Genomic DNA, 21,330 nt, shown 5'->3' with positions numbered 1-21,330 from the left:
TTTGCTTTAGCGATTCTCCGCTCAAGGGCAAGTTTCAGAGTCTCTTCTGTCATCCACTTTGGTCTTCTCTTCTTTTCTTGTCTTTTTAGTGATCTCTTGAATTTCAGACTGCAGAAATTGGTGGAAATCTTCAATTTCCTCATCTTTGGCTTTGGTGGTTGGTGCATAGATTTGAATAATAGTGGTATTAACTGGTCTTCCTGGTACACATATGGATATTATCCTGTCACCAACAGTGTTATATTTCAGGACAGATCTTGAAACAGTCTTTGTGATGAAGAATGCCACACTATTCTCTTCACGTCATTCCTGGCATAGCAGATCATATGGTTGTCTGATTGAATATGGCCCAAACCAGTCCATTTCAACTTACTAATGCCTAGTATATCAATCTTTATGTGTTCATTTCATTTTTACAAGTTCCAATTTTCCTAGATTCATACTTTGTACATTCCTTGTTCTGATTGTTAGTGGATGTTTGCATCTGTTTCTTCTCATTTTGATTCATGCCACATCAGCCTGTGGAGGTCACAAAAGCTTTACTCTATCCATATCATTAAGATTGTCTCTACTCTGAGGAGTCAGCTCTTCCCCAGTCAAATTGTGAGTGCCTTCCAACCTGATGGGCTCATCTTCCCACACTCTATTGGACAGTGTTTCAGGGCTATTCATAAAGTTTTCCAGTAATATATCCAACAGTGTTTTGCTGCTATTCATAAGGTTTTCACTAGCCAATTGTTTGAGAAGTGGATGACCTCTTCCTTTTTCCAAGTCTGTCTTAGCCTGGAAGCTCTTCTGAAACCTGCCCACCATGGGTAACCCTGCTGGTATTTTGCAGCACTGGTGCCGTAGGAGCCTGCCTCACAGCATTATGCAAGCCACCACAGGACAAGCTGACAGACAAATTCATCTCCCTTAGTTGTTCCTAACTGCTCTGCGCCTGCCTACCTCAGAGCCTGGTCTCAAAATAGAGCCACCTCCAAGCAAAGCAGCCCCAAACCCTGTACCCACATACCTCAGGCCATGGCCTTAAAACAGAGCCACCCTCAAGTGAAAGCAGCCCCCACCCCACCCCCACCTACCTCAGGCCCCAGTCTTAAAATAGGGCCAGCCCCAAGCAAAAGCACCGCTAGGCTTTCCTAGGGCCCTGGCCTTAAAATAGAGCCACCACCGACTGATAGACCATGTGATCCTCATCCTATATGATCATGAGACCAGAAGAACTATTTGGTGGTGTCTGGCCATCACTGTCAACCACTTGAAAGGGGATCGGTGCAGAAGATCCTGGATAGAGTGAGAGAACAATGTGGAACAAAACTCAAAATCACAAAAACAAAAAACAGGTTTGCTTGTCTGATAGAGCCTGGTGCCTTCAGGTCTGGAACTGAACTCACTTCTGTGGCTTCCAGCCAAACAAGAGATATATAGGGTGAACATTTATATCAGATAGATAGACTTCTTCGAGCAGTCAGTCATGGGAGAACAGAAGGGCAGTGTTTGCACAGGGAGACAGCTGGGGTGGGGCAGGAGTGCATGGGAGGGAAGGACACTGGAAGAGGTAACTACAGGGAGGAAGTGGGAAGAGAGTTGTTACATCATGGGGAATTGCAGTCAATGTCATAAAACAAAATGTATATGAATAGCTGTATGAAAAATGGATTTGCTCTGTAAACTTTCATCCAAAACACAATAAAAATTAAAATTAAAAAAAAGTATGTCAAACTATATAGTGAGTGTCTACTCTATGCCACACACTATCTAGTTGCTGAGGAAACTGCTGAACAACATTGACTTTATTTGTCCAAATACATATTGGTAGAAAACCTCATCTGAAAAAGAAGTGGAAGTTTTAGGTAGGATCTATGATTGCTTCCTAGAAAAGGTAGTTTGTTGTTTTTAGGTGTTGTAGAGTTGGTTCCAACTCATAGCAACCCTGTGTATAACACAATGAAACACTGCCTGATCCTGAACCATTCTTAAAATAATTGCTCTGTTTCAGCCCAGTGTTGCAGCCAATGTATATCAGACAGTGTTCCTCTGCTCATCATATGGTTTTTCTTGCCTATTTTTTTTTTTCAGAAGTAGACTGCCACATTCTTCTTCCTAATCTTTCTTAGTCTAGAATCTCCACTGAAACCTGTCCACCATGTCTACCACTCTTGCCCTGACTCCCTACCATTCTGTTCTTAACATAGTAGCCAGACGAGTGGTGACCAAAAAAATTACAGCCAAGAAAATCTTATGGGGGCAGTTCAGTTCTGTCACATGGAGTTGCTATGAGTTGGAATCAGTTTGACAACGTACAATGAAAACTACAACAGCCAGTGTTGCTTATCTTAGTAAACCCAGTTGCTCAGGCCAAAAGCCTTTGAGTCAGGCTTGACTTTGATGTTCTTCTTGTGTGCCACATCCAAGTCTTCAGCAAGTCCTAGTGAATCTTCCTTTAAAATACATCTCAAATCTCTCCACGTATCATTTCCTCTGGCTTTATCCTTATAGTTCAAGCCATCATCTTCTCTCACCTGCACCACTGACTAGCTTCCTAATGGGCTTCTTTCTTCCACTCTTTTCCTGATTCTCTAACGTTCTATTCACAACAGAGTAGCCAGAGTGTTCTCTTTAGAACATAAACTAGATTATCATTCTCCCCTACTTAAAATCCAATGGCTTCTCATTAACAAGAGCCTACCTAATCTAGCTTTTGACCAGCTCTCTGACTTCATCCTCTACAAACACCCCTCTATCACACTCCCCTCCAGGTACACTGACCTCACTGTTCTTTAGTCATTAAGGCACGTTCCACCTTCAGAGTTCTGCACTCGGTGTGCTCTCTGCCTCAAATTCCATTTCTCCAGATATTCATTGATATTGCTCCTTGGATCTGTACCCAAATTTCATCTCTTGAGAAAGGCTTATTAGTCATCCTACTTAAAATGGCATCTCCCTAATATCCCTATCCTTGCTGTGCTTTATTTTCCTCCATACTGCTCTTTGCTGTCTGACTTTATAAAACTGCATGTCTATCATCTGTGTCCACACTCTAAAGGTGTGCTCTAGAGGAGAATGAAGGCAAGGGCATTGTCTGTTTTACTCATTGCTCTATCCCCAGCACCTAGATCTGGCTCATACAAGGTTCCAAATCTGTTTTTGTGGAATGAGTGAGTGAATGTATGAATCAGTGACTGCACTTACCTTTGAGAAGGACTATTGAAGGAATCCCTAAGCTCACAAGGCAAGACTTGTAGTCCCCAAATCACTATTCCTATATCCACACGTAGATCTGTAATCTGTCCTATTGTGCCTTGACATCCTCCCTTTCTAATCCTTTCCAGCTGAAGTCCATCTTATCATGCCCACAAGTTGGACTTTCTATACCATGAAAGTGGCCTTTTAGAGTTAATTTCATAACATAATAAATACTTACATATGGAAAATGCAGTTTCTACTAGGATAACTGATTATGTCATGATAGTGGTGGAAAGAACAGAAAATAAGTAAAAAGGGATTAGAGATTTGGACAAATTAAATTCCAAAGTTCTGATGAAATTGCAAATATATTGGAGAAAGTGTTTTTGTGAAATCATAGCAAATGGTGAAGATAGCTACTTTTTATTGGTTATATCTTACCTGGAGTTTAGTGTTCCCTGTCCAGTATTAAGTCCAATGTAGGTACAAGATTTTAAAAGAGATTTAAAAAAATTGTACTCAGAGATAACATACAGTATGGTGAGAGCACATTTTACAAGTAATGGTGGAATGATAATAATAATTACAAACACTGTGTGCCAGGCATTGTTATAAATACTTTTTGTAAAAATGTATTTAATTTTCACCCTATGAAGTAGATACTATTATCTCCATTTTTCATACGAGTAAAGGAAAGTACAGAGAGGTTAAGTAATGCCTTCAGGATCACACAGCTAGTAAGTCATAGAGCCAATGCTGAGTGGTTATTATCTTCAAATATTTTAAGAGCAGTTATTAGAAGAAGGAGCTATTGAATAAAAACTGGGGCTATGTGACATTCTGAGAAGGCAGCTTTAGCCTTAATCTCAAACTGAAGAGTCACTATTTCTTTCTCATTGTCTCCAGTCTACCCTGTCCTGCTATAATGGGAGCAGTACCAATATTTTATTGCTTATATTTCCACCTCTATTAACCTATATTTAGTCTATTTTAAGGATTATATTTGATTCATTTTTGGGCTTGGCATGCAATTGACATTCAGTTTTTATTGAATGAAAAAGATGAATGAATGATAGTTAAATTGATTGTAACAGTACAGTGGTAGAATAGCTTTCTTATGAAGTAGTAAGCTGCTAATCATTGGCAGTATTCAAACATGCCCTAGATGCTTGAAGAATGCTTGAAAGGGTGTGTTCTGGTTACCTAGTGCTGCTCTGACAAGAATATACCACAAATGGGATGGCCTTAACAAACAGGAGTTTATTCTTACAATTTGGAGGCTTTAAGTCCAAGTTCAAAGTGCCAGGCTCTAGGGTCTGGGTGAAAGCCCCTCAACCTTGGGGTCCAGCTCTGCCTCCTGCTCCCGGCCCACTGGATTTAGAGGCATTTCTTCACTCAGACAGCTGCTGGCTTCTGAGGCTGAGAAGCCCCCAGGTTGACAAGTAAGAAGGCACAGTCCTAATGTTACCAAACCACACGGCAGGCTATTAATTTAAGACCATTTTAAGTCCCAAGGTCGGCAGAGCATGGCAGGCTGCTGAGCAATGACATGGCTACATGTAGGGTCCAAGTGTGCCATAGGCTAGAGACCATTCTCAAAGCTTCTCCTTATATACAGGAAGCAGACCACATACCCAAAGACAGCTACTCAGCTGCTTGTGGTAGATCTCACCATGGAGCTGATTGCCAGTCTCATCATGGGGATTAACTACCACCAGCTGCCCAGCCACTCAACCAGGCCCAGCCAAGTTGACACACAACATAAACACCACAGGATGCTTCAGAAGAATCTTCCTTGCATTGTGGAAGTGGAAGATGAGACTAGTTTCTTTCTAACTATGAATTATCTGATCTTATGATGAGGTAGTTAGGATTCTTGAAACATTTATTAAGCACCTATTATGTAGCCTAGGAACCTTGGTGGTGCAGTGGTTAAAGTGAGAGGATGCTACCCAAAACATCAGTGGTTTGAACCCACCAGCAGCTTTGTGGAAGAAAGATGTGACAGTCTGCTTCTGCAAAGATTTCAGCCTTAGAGACCCCCTGGGACAGTTCTCTCTCCTGTGGGGTTGCTATGCATTGGAATTGGCTCAAGGGCATTGGGTATTAAGTGCCTGGCATTGAAGATGCAAAGATAAAAGTGGCCTAGCCAGTATCTATAAGGAAGTAATAGACAACGTATTATTAAGAAAAGAGACGCTTAAGAGTGTACATGTAAAGTTTTAGTAAATAAAAATAAATAGGAAAGAACAGGCATTAGAGATGTTTTGAATAAAGGAGAATTAGGATTTAGAAAGGGAAAAGAAGCTATTAGGAGCAATAGCTAAACATGAAAGATGACCCTGAAGTTGTCTGCCTGAGAAGGGAGAATTTAGGGAGTGAAGACCATATGCTATATCATTATGGGGGAATTACATAAAATGAAAATATCAGTATTTGTCATCAATGTATGCTGCAGGACTAGATGTAATTCAGTGGAGATTAATTAATTTGTGAAATATTTTTAAATTCTGGGAGCAAATGTACCTTTTTTATTAGTCCCCAAAGCAATAGAGATGATTAAGTCCTCCCTCCTCCCTCTTTCAGGGCATTAACATGAAATGGAACAGTCCACTAAGTCATTCACAGTGAATTTAAGTTTTCTGGCAACTAGAAAAACAATACTAACAGTTGTGGACAAGAAGTCCCTTCAGTCTCCTTTCTGATTCACACCCCTGGAATCTGTTAGGCAGAGGGAATAGTGGTCTTCCTTTACATTATTCTGGCCCCTCATGCTGCTAGTCTTTCATGCAAGTCCCAATATGTCTTGACACACAGTCTTCCTCTCTAGCTGGGACTTGATGGCTAGGTGGGTGGGGGATTCCCCTATTTTGTTTGAAATCAGAGCTGTCTTTGGATTTGGCCAGGATTTTCATGATTAGTTTACTGACAATTGTTTTTTCTTTTTTCCTTCTTTACATATGCTATTCTGTGATTCATCAGCTTTGAGTCTGTTGCCTTGCAGGTGAACGATTTCTTCCAGTGTTGATATTTCACAATCTCATAGATAACAAGCATATGCATACGCATAGTTCTTTCAGAACATTTTAAACATTTGGAGATGAATGAATTATGCTGCTGCAAATGGAAAGGAGCAGCATAAAATAAATCATAATGGTGATAGTCAAGCATCTTTTGTTAGGTGGTATGGTAAATACTGATACTGGTAAAGCCTGGGCACTTACTCTATTTCTTTACCTCTCCTTCCTTCTGGTATATTTAGTAAGTGTTTTTAAAAAAAGTTAGTGTTTTACCTTAATTGCCTTGATTCACATGTATTTTAATATTTTAGACCAACAAGATCTTTAGTGTTAGAAGTGTGCAGGGTTTAAATTCCAAATAAAGCTTAACATTAGTTGTTTAATTATGATGATGGTATCTCTCATATATTTAATGTGTAGCAATGACTATTCAGACATTAGGAAATATTCTTTTAATCTTTGATGTAAATAATAATCTTTCAAGATATTTAAAAATAACATATTACATTTTCTGAATACAGAACAGTTATTTCTGCATAATGCAATGCAAATGCAATGCACTGCGTCAAGTCGGATCCGACTCATTGTGACCCCTCCTTGGGTTTCCACTATAGAAGTAGATTGCTCAACCTTCCTTTTGAGGAGTGGCTGGTGGGTTTGAACCACCAGTGTTCTGGTTAGCAGTCAAGTGCCTTAGGTACTACGCCACCAGAGCTCCTTATTTCTGCATAGGTACTTTCTAAATATTTAGAAGATTAAACGCCTAATGAATGGACTAAATTCTGTTTCTGCATTACCAAAACCAAACCTACTGTTGTTGAGTTGATTCTGACTCATGTGACCCTATAGGACAAAGTAGACCTGCCCCTTAGGGTTTCCAAGGCTGTAATGTTTTTGGAAGCAGACTGCCATATTGTTCTCATGGAGCAGCTGGTGGGTTCAAACTGCAGATCTTTCTGTTAGTAGCTGACTGCTTTAATCACTGCACTACTGGGGTTCCCCTGTTTCTACGTGTAAACCAAAAAGCAACCAAACTCACTGCCGTGGAGTTGGATCTGACTCGTAGCGACCCCTCATTGGGTTTCTGAGGCCATATTACTACGGAAGTAGATTGCCTGATCTTCCTTCTGAGGCGTGGCTGGTGGGTTTGAACCACCAGCCTTCTGGTCAGCAGTCAAATGCTTTAGGCGCTATACCACCAGAGCTGCCGTTTTTGTATATAGGTAGCTTTAGTCAATGCACTTAGCATCATTTAGCACCTGTGTCTTTTTACTCAGAATGCCAGTGATTACTTTTAATGAAGAAACACTACAAATTCATAGTGTAGCTATATATATAAATATAGTATAGGTATAAATTGTATCTTGATAGATTTTTTTTTTTAAAAAAAGATTCTAATTTTTGCCATCTCTCTCCTTCTCCTTACCTGGTTTTAGCTTCTTTTTGGTTCAGGTGTGCTGGTTTCTCTAAGCCTTTCTGGGCCACAGCTGGAGAAAGTGGTGATTGACAGAAGCCTGGTGGGGAAGCTCATCTCAGACACCATCAGTGATGGTAATTACCCTTGTGTGCACATCAATTGCCCACATTAACGCTGGAGCAGGAGAAATAGTGTGTCAACAGGTAGACTAATTATTACCACTGGGGACTTGCAAACACAACAAGTAATTGCTTGTAATAGCGTAGTTACCACCCTTGGGACCAGTACAAGTTTTGACTAATATTTAATACCAAAGTTTTTGTCTTGTCAAGTGTTTGGCTTATTCTCTGTGTATTTTTCACACGTTCTTTAAAAAAATGTGAAGGTAAGCATTTTCAAAATAAGTTGATTTTGTATATGTGTGCATTCTTCCAAAATTGTTGACATTCCCGATACTTTCACATGCAAATGAATTGGAATAAATAACACAAACGTGTTTGTCAACTCAGCCATCAGTAAAAATCTGTGCTCTGGAAACAGGAAGAATATTAGTTACCAAAGTCTATGAATACTAACTTTTAAGAGTCTATCTTTTCCACATATGAAAAATCAGGGCCACATATGCTGGGTAATTCTGGATTCCATTAAGTGACACCACATTCAGTATAGAAATTAGTATACAACACATAAGAAAAAAGATTTTAAGCCAGTTATTGAAAAGGAAGGGTACTGACATTTATTGAGCCACAAAGACTTTGTTGTGTTAGTGTTCCTATTTCATTTAATCCAAAAACAACTGTAAAGGTACAGTTATTTCCAATTTATTGATAAAGAAACTAATGCTGAGATACTAAGGAACATGCCAAGGGTCAGCTAGCTAGAAAGTGACTGAGCTGAGATGTGAACCAAGGTTTCGGCTACAAAGCCCCCCCCCCCTTTTTTTTTTACATTATACTGAATTTTTAAGATTAGATTCTTTTATCCAAGGTAAAAACGTATAGAAGCAGATTGCATTATCATGAAAGATTGAAAATTGTCAGTATCTAAAATTGAATAATCAAAGGCAAGAACAGAGGTGAGAATGAAGAAGCCTGCCTTCTGCTCTGGGCCCTCACTAGCTGCCTCTGAATAAACTAGACACAATTGCATCATCTTAAAGAAAAACACTCTGCAGGATGGCTAGTTACCAACATTACTGATAATAATAAGCTGACACTAGGATCGTATAAGTGTGCTGTTTTCTCATCCTTATGTGAATGTGCTGCTAAGGAAGCTTCCCTATGAAAAAAAAAAACAAAAAAACTAAGAGGTACCATTTTCCTATATCTAATAGTTGACTCTTGATGATACAGTGGTTAAGGTATTTGGCTGCTAACCAAAAAGTCTATGGTTCGAACACACCAGCTGCTCCATGGGAGAAAGACAAGGCAGTCTGCTTCCATAAAGATTTACAGCCTTGGAAACGCTATGGGACTGTTCTACTCTGTCCCATTAGTCTAACTTGACTTGATGGCAGTGAGTTTGTTTGTTTGTTTTTTGGTTTTCTTGATACATGATAGTAGCCGTGAGGATTTTGCTCTATTGATGTTCCTTTATGAGACGTGAAAGGAGACTTCCAGCACTGTTTGTATCTGAGTTACCTTTTTTCATTTCTTTCATTTATACCCAAAATAATGCACTCTCATGTTGTTGTTGTTGTTATATGCCTTTGAGTTAGACCCGACTCATAGCAACCCCTCCTTGGGTTTCCGAGGCAGTATCTCTATGGAAGTAGATTGCCACATCTTCCTTCCGAGAATGCACTCTCATGGGACCATGATAATAATGTGCTTTCTTGGCAGTATCCAGATTCTCTGATTATTGTGTAGATCCATTGTTGGTCACTTCTTGCATGCCATGGGTGTGGAAGTAAAGAAAATATATAAAACATTCAACAATCCTTTATACTAGTAACAAATCAAAACTGCTCAAATTTCCATTATGTGTTTTTATCAATAGGAGCTCTGGTAGCATAGTGCCTAAGGCATTTGGCTGCTAACCAGAAGGCTGGTGGTTCAAACCCACCAGCCACTCCTCTGAAGGAAGACTGGGCAATCTATTTCCGTAGTGATACCACCTCGGAAACCCAAGAAGGGGTCGCTATGAGTCGGGTTCAACTCGACAGCAGTTTTTATGTAACCCATGGATACATAAACAAACCCATTGCCATCAAGCCAATTCTAGCTCATTGTTGTTGTAATATGCCGTCCAGTCGATTTCAACTCATAGCGACCCCTCCTTGGGTTTCCGAGGCAGTATCACTATGGAAGTAGATTGCCCAACCTTCCTTCCAAACTCATAGTGACCCTATAAGACAGAGTACACCTGCTCCATTGAGTTTCCAAGGCTGTGAAACTTTATGCAAGTAGACTGCTTCATCTTTCTCTTGTGGAGCAGCTGGTGGGTTTGAACTGCAGACCTTTTGTTAGCAGCCGAATGCTTTAACCACTGCACCATTAGCACTCCTCTCTATCTACTTGAGTGCTCTAGAAATCTAGAATATTTTACTACTCTTCATTATAAAATATTAATTTATGTAATGTACATATTGGCCATAATATGCTTTATTTCATCCTGGTTATATACCCTCATAAGAAGGTTCAGTAATGTAAATTTTCAAAATTAAAAAGAAAAAAATTACATTGATGGACAGCATAAATCCATATCCTCTTATAAGTCCAATTTATTCTCAGATGGTTTACATTATGTAAACACAGGGGCAAAGGTAAGTGTAAATAAAAGTAATGTTTTCATCTCTGCACCCTGGAATGAGATCGTCTTTACTTTAGGCTTTTCTAGGCCCATATGTATCTCATCTGATGGATGTCCCAAACATTAGTGTGTATATTGAAATGGCCACAGGAAAGGAGGAAGAGTATCAAATCCACATACAATTAGATTGATTATTACTATTCTTAATTATTTTTAATATCCTGGTAAAAAGTCACAGTAGTATTTAGGAGAATTCAGAAATTTCAACATAATATTTTTCTTTATTCTGAAAATAGCTTTTTATGTGTCATTGGAAAAAACAATTCTGAATTCATTATTATTTTATTGGTAACTTGGAATGATCAATTTTTTCTTTTTTTCAGCTCTTTTCACAGACAGTTTTATCATCTTATCATTTTTGGCACAAAACAAACTATGTTTTATTCAGTTTACCAAGAAGATAGGTTCTCCTGATATAAACAAAAGACTGGAAAAACTCTCAGCCTTGGATTATAAGGTACAGATTTAAAATTATCCAGTAGTAGTATTAATTACTAAAGTATAAGAAAGTATCACATGAGGTGAGATTATGCTCAATATTCTTGAATAGTTCTACATTTCATAAAAACTCAAGCCATTGGAGTATGAAGCTTGTTTATTGGAAACAGTGGCCACACTAAATTTTCTTTTCATTCTCACTATGGGGGTCTAACAGCAATGTGTTTGGAGCAATTTATATCAAAGACATAATAGAGGCATGTTATACTTTTGAAAATGGTTTTCTTGCTAGTAGTAGTATATCTACCATTCTCATTTCTCCCTAAGACCTCATATCATCTTTCTAGACTAGGCTAGCTGCTCCAGGTACCATTTCACAAGAAAAGAAGGAAGGAAGAAGGTAGTTTCAAAGATTAACAGAAAAGTGTAATAGACAAGGAGACCCCCGCCTCTTCCCCCACTATAACTGGAGAAAATGCAAAAAGTCTGCTTCATGTATTAGTATCTCTCCCTTCACTAACTCCAGGTAATTTGTTTCCTTTTATCAGGGACTTTACATCTGTTAAGGCATCATTTTTATTTTAAATGAAGTGTTTAATTCAAGTTTTGCCACATTACATTTTAACTTGCTTGGAAGGCATACTCTATGCTAGGATGAGTATCTAATACATTTTCCAGGCTGTTTCAGTTCAAGGCCTCTTTTCAGCTATGACTTGTGTTTGCAAGATTGATCCAGCCTCTGTGACGTGGATTTGAGACAGTTCACCGTTCACTGAGAACAGAGCTGATACACAGCTCCCTTAGAAAAAGATGCACACGTATGCCATACCTAGAGACCTGAGAGCAAGGGCAAAGAGTTTGAGAAGCCAGCTTTGTAGCTTGAAACTTGCAGTGTGTGTTTTTGGAAAAGTAAAGTTAACCTTTTTGCCCTTTGGGATTATTTCTCCTTATGACTGAGGTGGTTGTGGTGTGGGGAGGATTTAATTTTATTTAGTAGAAACATCTATTCATATAACAAAGATTTTAATATGAAAGAAAATATACCCAATAAGCTTTTCATTGTGGAAATAACTAAACTCCAGTTTTGTCTGTCAGCTTTGTGGAGCTTTTATGAAACTTTGTATAATACTGATTTTCTTTCTCTGAAAATCAATAGTACTTTGATTAGTCAAAAAAAAAAAAATGACATGAGCATTCACGGTGGGATACTATTTTTCAGAATGGCTAATTGTCGATTTATTTGAAAGGTGGTTTGTTTACTGGTATTGTTCTTTAAAATGTACCAGTAGGCATTAACGTAAGCCATTTAAAGTAAATGCTTTTAATTCTGTCACATAAAATTGTTATGACTGATTTCTTCATCTTTGGTGTGATGGATACCTCTTCTCAACTGAAAGAGAGTAATTACCCTTTAGCAAGAGCAGAGATAAACTGTCAGATGTCATCTTATGAACTTGTTGTAGAAAATAGACTTAATATTTGGATCCTTACACCTCAAGTCAGGTAGTTATTTGTTTGCTTATTCTTTCTACCTTTCTGCCTTTAGATTTGGGAAATTCAGAACAAAACCAATTTCATGTACATTGGAGAAGTAACCTATTTTCTTTTTCAGAACCCATGGATTTTATTTTGATTCAGTATTTAAAATACAGTTATTTAATACTTAGTTAAAACTGTCATTTGTCTATTAGAAGGATCATGTAAGAAATTTGTTCATTTTATTTGCCACTTGTCCATCATAATAGAGTCCAGATGCCATTAAAACTCACACAAAATGTGAAATTTCAGGTAACCTAAATGAATGCCTCATGTGAAGACTGAAGATGCCAGTTGCTAGTTTTAACTCTTATTTCCTCATGTAGAAATTCATAAATAACATGTTTATGTGGCAAGTAGGACATCACAGTAATGTAGTGTATTTTTAAAGATTTACCAATCCATTGCGGTATTTCTCTTACATAAGTATATTGCTGGTTAAAATACTGAAACTGCGAGAGCCTAAATGTAAGAATTTGCTCTTGAAAGCGTAAGTACTTCTGTTATTGTCTGTTTGGATTTTAAAACAAGGAAGTGGTATAGAGTATTATGATTCTGTGCTTGTCTTTATAGCAATGCCATACTTGAATTCTTTGAGATTGAAATAATTTTGGCAATGAAAACTACAGGGTAAATATCCTGAAACTATTGACCTTTAACAAGTTTTCTCGTCTACATTTTAAAAATCCAACTCAATTTACTTAACAGTGAAGGGAAGTGCAAGGAGTTAAATGTTTACCATGAGAGAACAACACTGGTAATTACTTTGATTTTAGTTCCTTTTGATGTGCATTCAGAGGATGAAGAGGTCAATAATATTATGGCCATGCAAATAGAAAAGGGTTCCTTTTGACCATATTTAAAAAAATAAAATAGCAGAGGATTATTAAAGCATTAACCTTGATTTTAATGGCCTTGGTTGAGTGGTGAGATCACAATTTGGATGAGCCTGATTATTTACTAAATACAATACATAAATGCAACGGGTTCTTAACACCCATTGCACTCTGGCATTATCGCATTACTGCCATCCTTTGTTGCCTTGCAGACAGGAATATGAAAGCAATCTGTCATGTAGTGAGACTGGCTCCAGAAGCATTTCTCTGATAAGAAGACCCCCTGCCCTTTGCTAGTGTCTGGTCCAGTAGGCTTAGCCATGCGCTTAATCCCCAGAAAGTGGTTCGATTATTACTGACCAGCAATGGCAAGATAGTTTTTTTTTTCTTCCAAGCTATCAACCTTCCATTAATTCCTTAAGCAGAAATACGGTGCAATCTATATTTCCTTGGCATGTGTCACCCAGATGGTGCCGTGCTTATGTTTTCAAATAACCATGTTCCAAAATAACATAGTTTGAATAATAAATTCTACAAATCCTTCCTAAGAAAGAGAAGAATAATTCTCAGAAGCTGCATAAGACTTTTACGCATGATGCTGTGGCTTATCCCTTTCATGCAGAATATATGTGCATGTGTCTCATATATTCTTTAAAGAAATATTTGCCTCAAGTTGTTTTTCCTTTTGTTGTTGTCAGTCATTGTTAATGTGTTATGTCTTAAACAGTAGTTAGACACTCTTGGTCAGCAGTACTGAACTTGTCATTTAATACAGCTGGTCTCAACTCCTGTGTGTAGGTCGATGCTGTCAGGCAACCATGACTGTACATTTTGGTATTGATTGGAATTGCTAGAGCCAATTCTTCCGAACTCACATTTCCCCTTTTCTTTTCCTCTGCTAAAAATGGGGAGAATTTTGAACATATGTCATTTTTATATATGTGTCAAATGGATTTGGTAAATGCTGACACCTCTGTGAGCACATATTTAATGTGCATGTTTACTTGCATTTATCTACATTTACAGATGCTTTAATTTTTATAATATTTTCAGGGTTTTTGCATCTTTTAAGAGAAATGTTTTTTGTATGCTTTTTTTAACCATTAGATTTCCTATCACGAGATACCTGGCCCCGTAAATAGGACAACAGAGCGTCATCTAGCTATCAATTGCGTTCAGGATATGGTTGTTTGCTGGTGGCCCCTGGACAGTGATGATGCTTGGCCTTGGGCCCCTATTTCTTCTGAGAAGGACAGAGCCAATCTGCTGCTCCTCGGTTATACTCAAGGAAGACTAGAGGTAAACCTAAATTAAATACCTACATTAGAAGGAAGAGCAAATGAAATATGATTATTAGTTTTTCCTTCTTGAAGTCGATGTAAATGATTTTTTAAACCTATAATTTACTTTTTTAAAACATTCAAAAAAGGAAATTGCATATGAAATAGAATCTTAAAAAGTACCATATCTAGAGGATACCAGAAAGTTCTAAGGCTGGCCGACATAGCTCAGTGATTAAGAACACAGGATCCTGGGTTCAAACCCTAGCTCTGCCACTCTGTGTCCCTGAGCAAGTTTCAAATCTTTATATGCCACGATTTCATTATTTAAAAAATAGTGTTGATGAAGATAAATGAGGTAATGCATGGCACTTAGAGCAGTGCCTGCATATAGTAAACTCCGGGTCACTGTTATGAATCGTGATTCTTCTTTTCCACATTAGGAGCACTATCGTGACTGTTTCCTCATGAATTCATGCCTCTTAAAGCTGTGCTATCAATCAGCTTCTTCAAACATCAGTCAGTCAGTTAGCCAGCTTTAGTTACATGCCCGTTTTATGCAAGACCCAGTGGTATCAAGCCGTGGCTGGGACAAGAATATGTGGAGTGCTGTAGAACAATGGTGTCCTCACTCCAAGATCCTGTCTCAGACCGGATCGGCAAAAGGGCCAGTCTAGGGGGTGACTGTTGACTACTGACTGTGGCTCTATCATACATTTAGATATGTGAACTTCTGTGTATTTTCAGCTTTTACCAGTACTTTGAGTATGAAAGTCTGTTTTCTTTTTTTAATGTTCCTAAATTTTCTCTAAATCTATTATCTTTTAGGCTTTAAGAAATATTTGCTAGAATTATTATTCTGTGATATAATGACTAAATCCAGGTTTTCTCTATCCCTACCTACTGCTTCTGGTTTTATAAACTCTCAGGATGTCTATTAAGATGGAGGATTCCTAATTTTATTTTATTTTAAATTCTCTCTTCTTTAGAAATCCTCTCAATCTCTTATAGATATTTGGTGTCCTTTGCTGGAACTTTTCCCATTCTGTTGCAGTGACTAAAAAGCTTAGAGTGCACTCTCTGGGTGCCAGTGATTTTGTGAAGTGAGGGAACCGCTTTGTTTCTTATTCCTGACCATTCTCACCATTTTATTTACCTTCTGTCCAGAAGCTCATTGAATAAACACTTCATCAGAATGACTTAATGTAATATAGCTAATTAGAATTCAGTTAAGTGTTCTGTCTTATAATGCAAGATAATTAAATCAGCCTTAAGTTATACATTACACAAATTACTTTTAAATGAATACATTACATGAAATGAGGACTGTCCTAAGAAGGTTCACATATGGTCTACATATCCTGATGTCATCTAGGTCATGGACTTTGGAGTTGAACAAACCTGGGTTTACCTGTTAGTCGAACCATATAGAGTGCAACCTGTGAGAATTGGAACTTGACAGGACTGCCTTGTTTTTCAAGTCTCACACGTTTTTCCCCATTGACAGGGTACCAGTTTTCTATCACTGTCTACTAAGAAATCTACTTCATATATACCCAGTGTGTGTTCCTTCTCTGACAGGTTTCTGCCCTGTACAGGTTCCTGCTTTCATAGGTTTTACTGTAGTAACTGTGTGACCTCAAACTTAATCCCTCTAAGCTTCTGCCTGCTTCTGGTCAATTCTTTGCTCTGTGGCCTTAGGTTGGTCACTTACCTTCCCTGGCTTTAGTTTTTTTTTAGTTTTTAAAACAGTGGGTGTAAACCAGGTAGGTGCTTATCTGAATTGTGAAACACAGATCTGATTCAGCCATTGCCCTGCTCAAATGTCTTCAGTAAATGCTGAAGCCAAACACAGCTTTTGCACTGAAAAGGCCATCTTGACTGGCTCTGAGCTACCTTTCAGAGTTACTTTCCTTATACAAATCTCTGCTATCACCAGATGAATTCACTCGCTCCCTCGTTATTTCCCATATCCTGCATGTGCACATTATCTCCCCCACAGGCCCCTTCCCTCTCTCTTCCCACATCATTCAGTAATTTTTGAGCTTGAGCACTGTATCCCCTGCTGGGAATTCAAAGATGAATAAGAAACCCTCTTTGCCTGTAAGGATCTTTGTGTTTAGCATGAGAGACAGGGAAACATGTTGAGTGTACTAAAGTGGTAAAGGTACTATGGGTACGAGACATGTGCTACAGTGGGAGCCAGTGACAAGTGGTTGATTCTCCTTGGAGAGATGGTAAGAGTGGAAGATTAAAGCAGCTTCATAATGTGCTCAAACATGAGGTTGGTACACAATTTTCCTTTCTTTTACTATCCCTTTTAGGCTTGACATCAAGGTACTACTAGCCATGTGGAGTGACAGGACTCACTTTTTCTTTTCCTCCTATCTGAAACACTACCAGAAAGGAGGTTTGGTAAAACTCATCTATAAAATGCCTGTGTGGTGTCTTTCAAGGAGGGTAGACTTTTTATTGCTGATTTCATTTTTTAAGGATTGGTTTTTAGGGGAGATTTTAATTTTTCCCTTGAGTCATTTTTCATAATTTGTATTTCTAGAAAATTATACATTTTATGTAAATATTTTAATCTATTTTCATAAAGTTGATATGCTATTTGCACGTGATATTTTTATTCAGTACTGTTTGTATAGTTAATGCTCTCTTTTTCAATACTGTTATATGAAGATATATCATTCAATTTTGGGGGAAAGTAGCTTTTGTCTTAGGATTTGGTCCTTTAGTCATCCTATCAAAATTAAGCTTTTGGAAAAATTTGTAAAGATTTACTCTTCGGATCTATCTGTGAACTTTAATATGAAAAAGGTGAATGCTTTTTTGGAAGAAGTGTCTAGGAAAAAAAAATGTTTTTCTTTTTTGCGTATGGAGACATCTTTAACTATGAATTGTAGCAAAAATTTCAAAATATCTTGAATGAAAACCGCCACTCTATAAAACAGTGTTCAAGCCTCTCCTTTTAATTTTTTTTCAATAGTGGACAATGGACTTCTTGAAACAACCATCAGAACACACAGTGCTATTAAACCCTAAAATCCAAACTAAAACAGTAGCATAGAAAGAAAATATAATTTTTACTCTCTTAAACTATGGAATTTTGAAAAGCTTTTCCCATCCAGGTTCAATCAGAAAAAGATAATAAGCTCTTTGGACAGTGGCAGGATTCTAGAGCACCGGTGTCTTGCCTTGGCAACATACTACAATCACCTGTGGAGTTTGAAAAAAACTGGGCCATCCAGACCAGTTACATCAGAATCAGGGGTGGAGAGGGGAGCATGCATTTGTATTCTTTTAAAGGTTCCCTAGGTGATTCTCTCTGCAGGAGAAAGATGAGGCAGTCTGCTTCTGTAAAGATTTACAGCCTTGGAAACCCTATAGGGCATTTCTACTCTGTCCTATAGGGTTGCTATGAGTCAGAATGGACTCTATGGCAATGGGTTTGGTTTTTGGTTTAGGTGATTCTTATATGCATCCAAGTTGAGAACCACTGCTTTACAGCCAACTTAAAAAAAAAAAAAAACCAACTTTTTTTAAGCCATCTTTTTTTTCATAACAGACCATGGAAAGGATAAAGGCCACATACTGAACCAAATGAGAGTTTTAACAGTAGATTCTAAGTAGAAAATTGGCTTACCAAGCTGCTAAAAAAAAAAAAAATCGAAAAGAAAGGAAACATAGAAATAAGCTCTTTGTGACTGCATTATTTGTCTTTCAGAGGGAGAACATTTTTAAAGTTTATTTTATGGATATTAGAAAACTGCAGATCTAATTTCATACCAGAGAACTCAAACAACAGTACATGTCTTAATTAGAAGCACAGAGCAGAGAGAGTTATGTAATCTAGAAAAAAACAAAGTCTTTTAAAACATATACAATAGATAGTATGCAGAAAAAAAAATTTAATCAATAAAATCAGTTAAAATAGAGTTTGAAGGTGAATTGTGTAGATTATCATATATGATATGATGGTCATTTGCATTTAAATTTCTATGCTCTCTTCCTATTTCCTTTTTTGGAGAGTTATTACCATCATCCTGGAACTATTGTATTCATTCAGTTTGTCAATAATATAATGACAATGTAACTTTTTCTTCTTCTTGCTTTGTATTTGAGCAAGGATTTTAACTTTTTAGCTGTAATGGATTTGATAATGCTTTCTGAGTATAGTGCTCATTTCAAGGTGGTGGCATAGTGCCTAAGGTATTTGACTGCTAACCAGAAGGCTGTTAGTTCAAACCTACCAGCTATTCCTCAGAAGGGAGACTGGGCAATCTACTTCTGTAGTGATACTGTCTTGGAAACATAAGGAGGGGTTGCTATGAGTCGGATCTGACTCAATGGCAGTGAGTTTGGTTTACTTAGGAAAGACCATCTGAATTTATTTACCAGATTAATAAAAAATATATAAACAGAGCTATTCAGTCTTAAAAACTATTGTAATGGGTTAAGGAATTTGATAATCGCACAAAGATAATTTTTTTTCCATGATAATTAAAAACTATTTTTTCAGTGACTTGCATGAATAGCAACTAATGGGAAAGTAAAAATGTGACCAACTTTTAATATAGTATAATTTGATAAAAGAAACATTCAGAAAGCTTAAAACATTAAGAAATCCATTCAAATGAAAAGACAAAATATTTAAGAAACATCTCTCTGGGGAAATGCATGGTACTGTGTTAGCTGTCTACCAAATGACAAAGGTAGTGTCCGTGTATTAAGGATGCTGTTTTATTTCAATCTCCTTATTAGAAAATAAAACACATATAAAGAAAACCACACAAAATAAATGTGTAGCTTAATGACTTAGTATAAGAGAACTTAACCCAGAAGTCCTTCCATGCTTTGTTACAAACTCAACCCCTTCCCTGTCCCCCAAAGTGACCACTATTGTGAGTTGTAATCACTTTCTGATAGTTTTTAGAACCTAAGTGTGCATCCCCGTGAACTGTATTTTAAATGCTGCCATTTAATAGATTATTCTTTGTCTCTTAAATCTCTTTTAATCTATAATTCGGCCCCCATCCTTTTATTTTCCTTAAAATTTATGTAATGAAACTAACTTCCCACAGTCTAGATTTTGTTATTTGCATAATCATGGCACAATTCAACAAAGTAAAGTATTATACTGAAATATGCAAAGACTTGGAGTTAGAAAACCAAAAGGGAAGAACATGCTTGGCATTTCTTAAGCTGAAAGAACTAAAGCAAAAATTCAGTCCTTAAGTTGCAATATTGAAGGATTCTATGGCTAAAATATTGCGTGACATAGGAAGTATCAAGAGAAGATAAAGGGAATACACAGAGTCATTGTACCAAAAAGAATTAATTAGTCAATGTTCGACCATTTCAGGAGGTACATATGAGTAAGAACCTAAGGTATTGAAGGAAAAAGTCCAAACTGTACTGAGATATTAGTGAAAAATAAGGTTCTGGGAATTGAAGGTATACCAATTAGGATGTTTCAACAAACAGATGCAAAACTGGAAGGTACTCACTTGTCTATGCCAAGAAATTCGCAAGAGAGCTACCTGGCCAACCAACAGGAATAGATTTCTCCAGTTCCTGGAGCCTTGTTTTTGGCTAGTGCCTTCAGTACAACTTGGATTTCTTCCTTCAGTACCATTGGTTCTTGGTCACATGTTACCTCCTGAAATGATTGAACATCAGTCCATTCTTTTTGGTCCATTCACTCTGTGTATTCCTTCCATTTTCCCGTGATGCTCTCCATGAGTCCTTATGTTGCTGTGTCCTTAGTCATTGGTTAAGTTTACTGTTTCTCAGGGACAGATCATGGGAGCAATATCTCCAAGTGTTGCCTGTTGATATCATTTTGTGCTTTTTTAACCTAAAAGTCGAGTTTTGCTGGTATGAAATTTTGACTCACATTTCCTTTTCTTAAGTATCTTAAATATGTTACTGCACTTTTTTCTGGCATAAAATGTTGCTATCAAAGTCTGATAATAATCTAATGTTCTTGCTCTTATAAGTCACTGCTGTTTTTGCCTGGGTGCTAATGTTTTTTCCCTCTCAAAACCCAGTAATTTTACTGCAGTATCTCTTGGTGTTTGTTGTTCTCAGATGATATTCTAGGCATGCAGTATATTCTTTCAATATGTACTTTTATTCTTTCTTATTTTAGGAACATGTTCTTGAGGTATAGTTTTTAGTATCATCTGTTCCCTTGATTTTTTTTTTTTTGTTCGTATTATCCATATATTGTATTTCCTTTCCCTATCTTAATTATTTGTTACTTTCTCTCAAATCCTTTTTTTATTTCTTTCTTCATTTGTCTTTGATTTAATAAAATTTCTTCCTTTTAACCTTCTATTTTCTCTTTAGGCATCATCTGTTGTATTCATTCATCTGTGTTCTGTTCTAGTTTAGTCTTCATTTCTGAAATATTTTCTTTTATTTATAATTCTTCTGAGTTCTGCTATCTCATTTCTGAGTTACTATGATTCTGATTTATGTTGTTCTTTTCATATCTTGAATCATTTTCTTAATTTTTTTATTAGTTCATATTGAAATATAGTATGCTATAATTTTAATCTGTTTTATGTGCAAGTATTTCTGGCATGCTTTTTGTTCTTTGTTAGGAATGTTAGGTCTCTCATGATTTCCTTTCCTTATAGGAGCTCTGGTAGCATAGTGGCTAAGGCACTTGACTGCTAACCAGAAGGCTGGCGGTTCAAACCCACCAGCCATTCCTCGGAAGGAAGGTTGGGCATTCCTACTTCCGTAGTGATACTGCCTCGGAAACCCAAGGAGGGGTCGCTATGAGTCGGGGC

The 21,330-nt window shown here is 37.3% G+C and overlaps 1 protein-coding gene across 1 annotated transcript in view; it reads left to right on the top strand.

The window, feature by feature from the left end:
* The window catches only part of LOC103194634 (WD repeat containing planar cell polarity effector), a 506,739-nt gene that overhangs the window by 103,802 nt on the left and 381,607 nt on the right, over positions 1-21,330 (top strand). Inside the window, exons 7-9 of the mRNA XM_007938048.2 lie at positions 7,643-7,757; positions 10,758-10,891; positions 14,352-14,543. Coding sequence (XP_007936239.2) covers positions 7,643-7,757; positions 10,758-10,891; positions 14,352-14,543 — 441 coding nt within the window. The remainder of the gene's footprint in view (positions 1-7,642; positions 7,758-10,757; positions 10,892-14,351; positions 14,544-21,330) is intronic.

This window comes from Orycteropus afer, unplaced genomic scaffold (genome assembly GCF_000298275.1).
Source record: "Orycteropus afer afer isolate SDZICR_OR568_19922 unplaced genomic scaffold, OryAfe1.0 scaffold00046, whole genome shotgun sequence".
In the NCBI taxonomy this organism is placed as follows: domain Eukaryota; kingdom Metazoa; phylum Chordata; class Mammalia; order Tubulidentata; family Orycteropodidae; genus Orycteropus; species Orycteropus afer.
The sequence above is the reverse complement of the archived record's forward strand: the minus strand, read 5'-3'. Positions and strand labels throughout refer to the sequence as shown.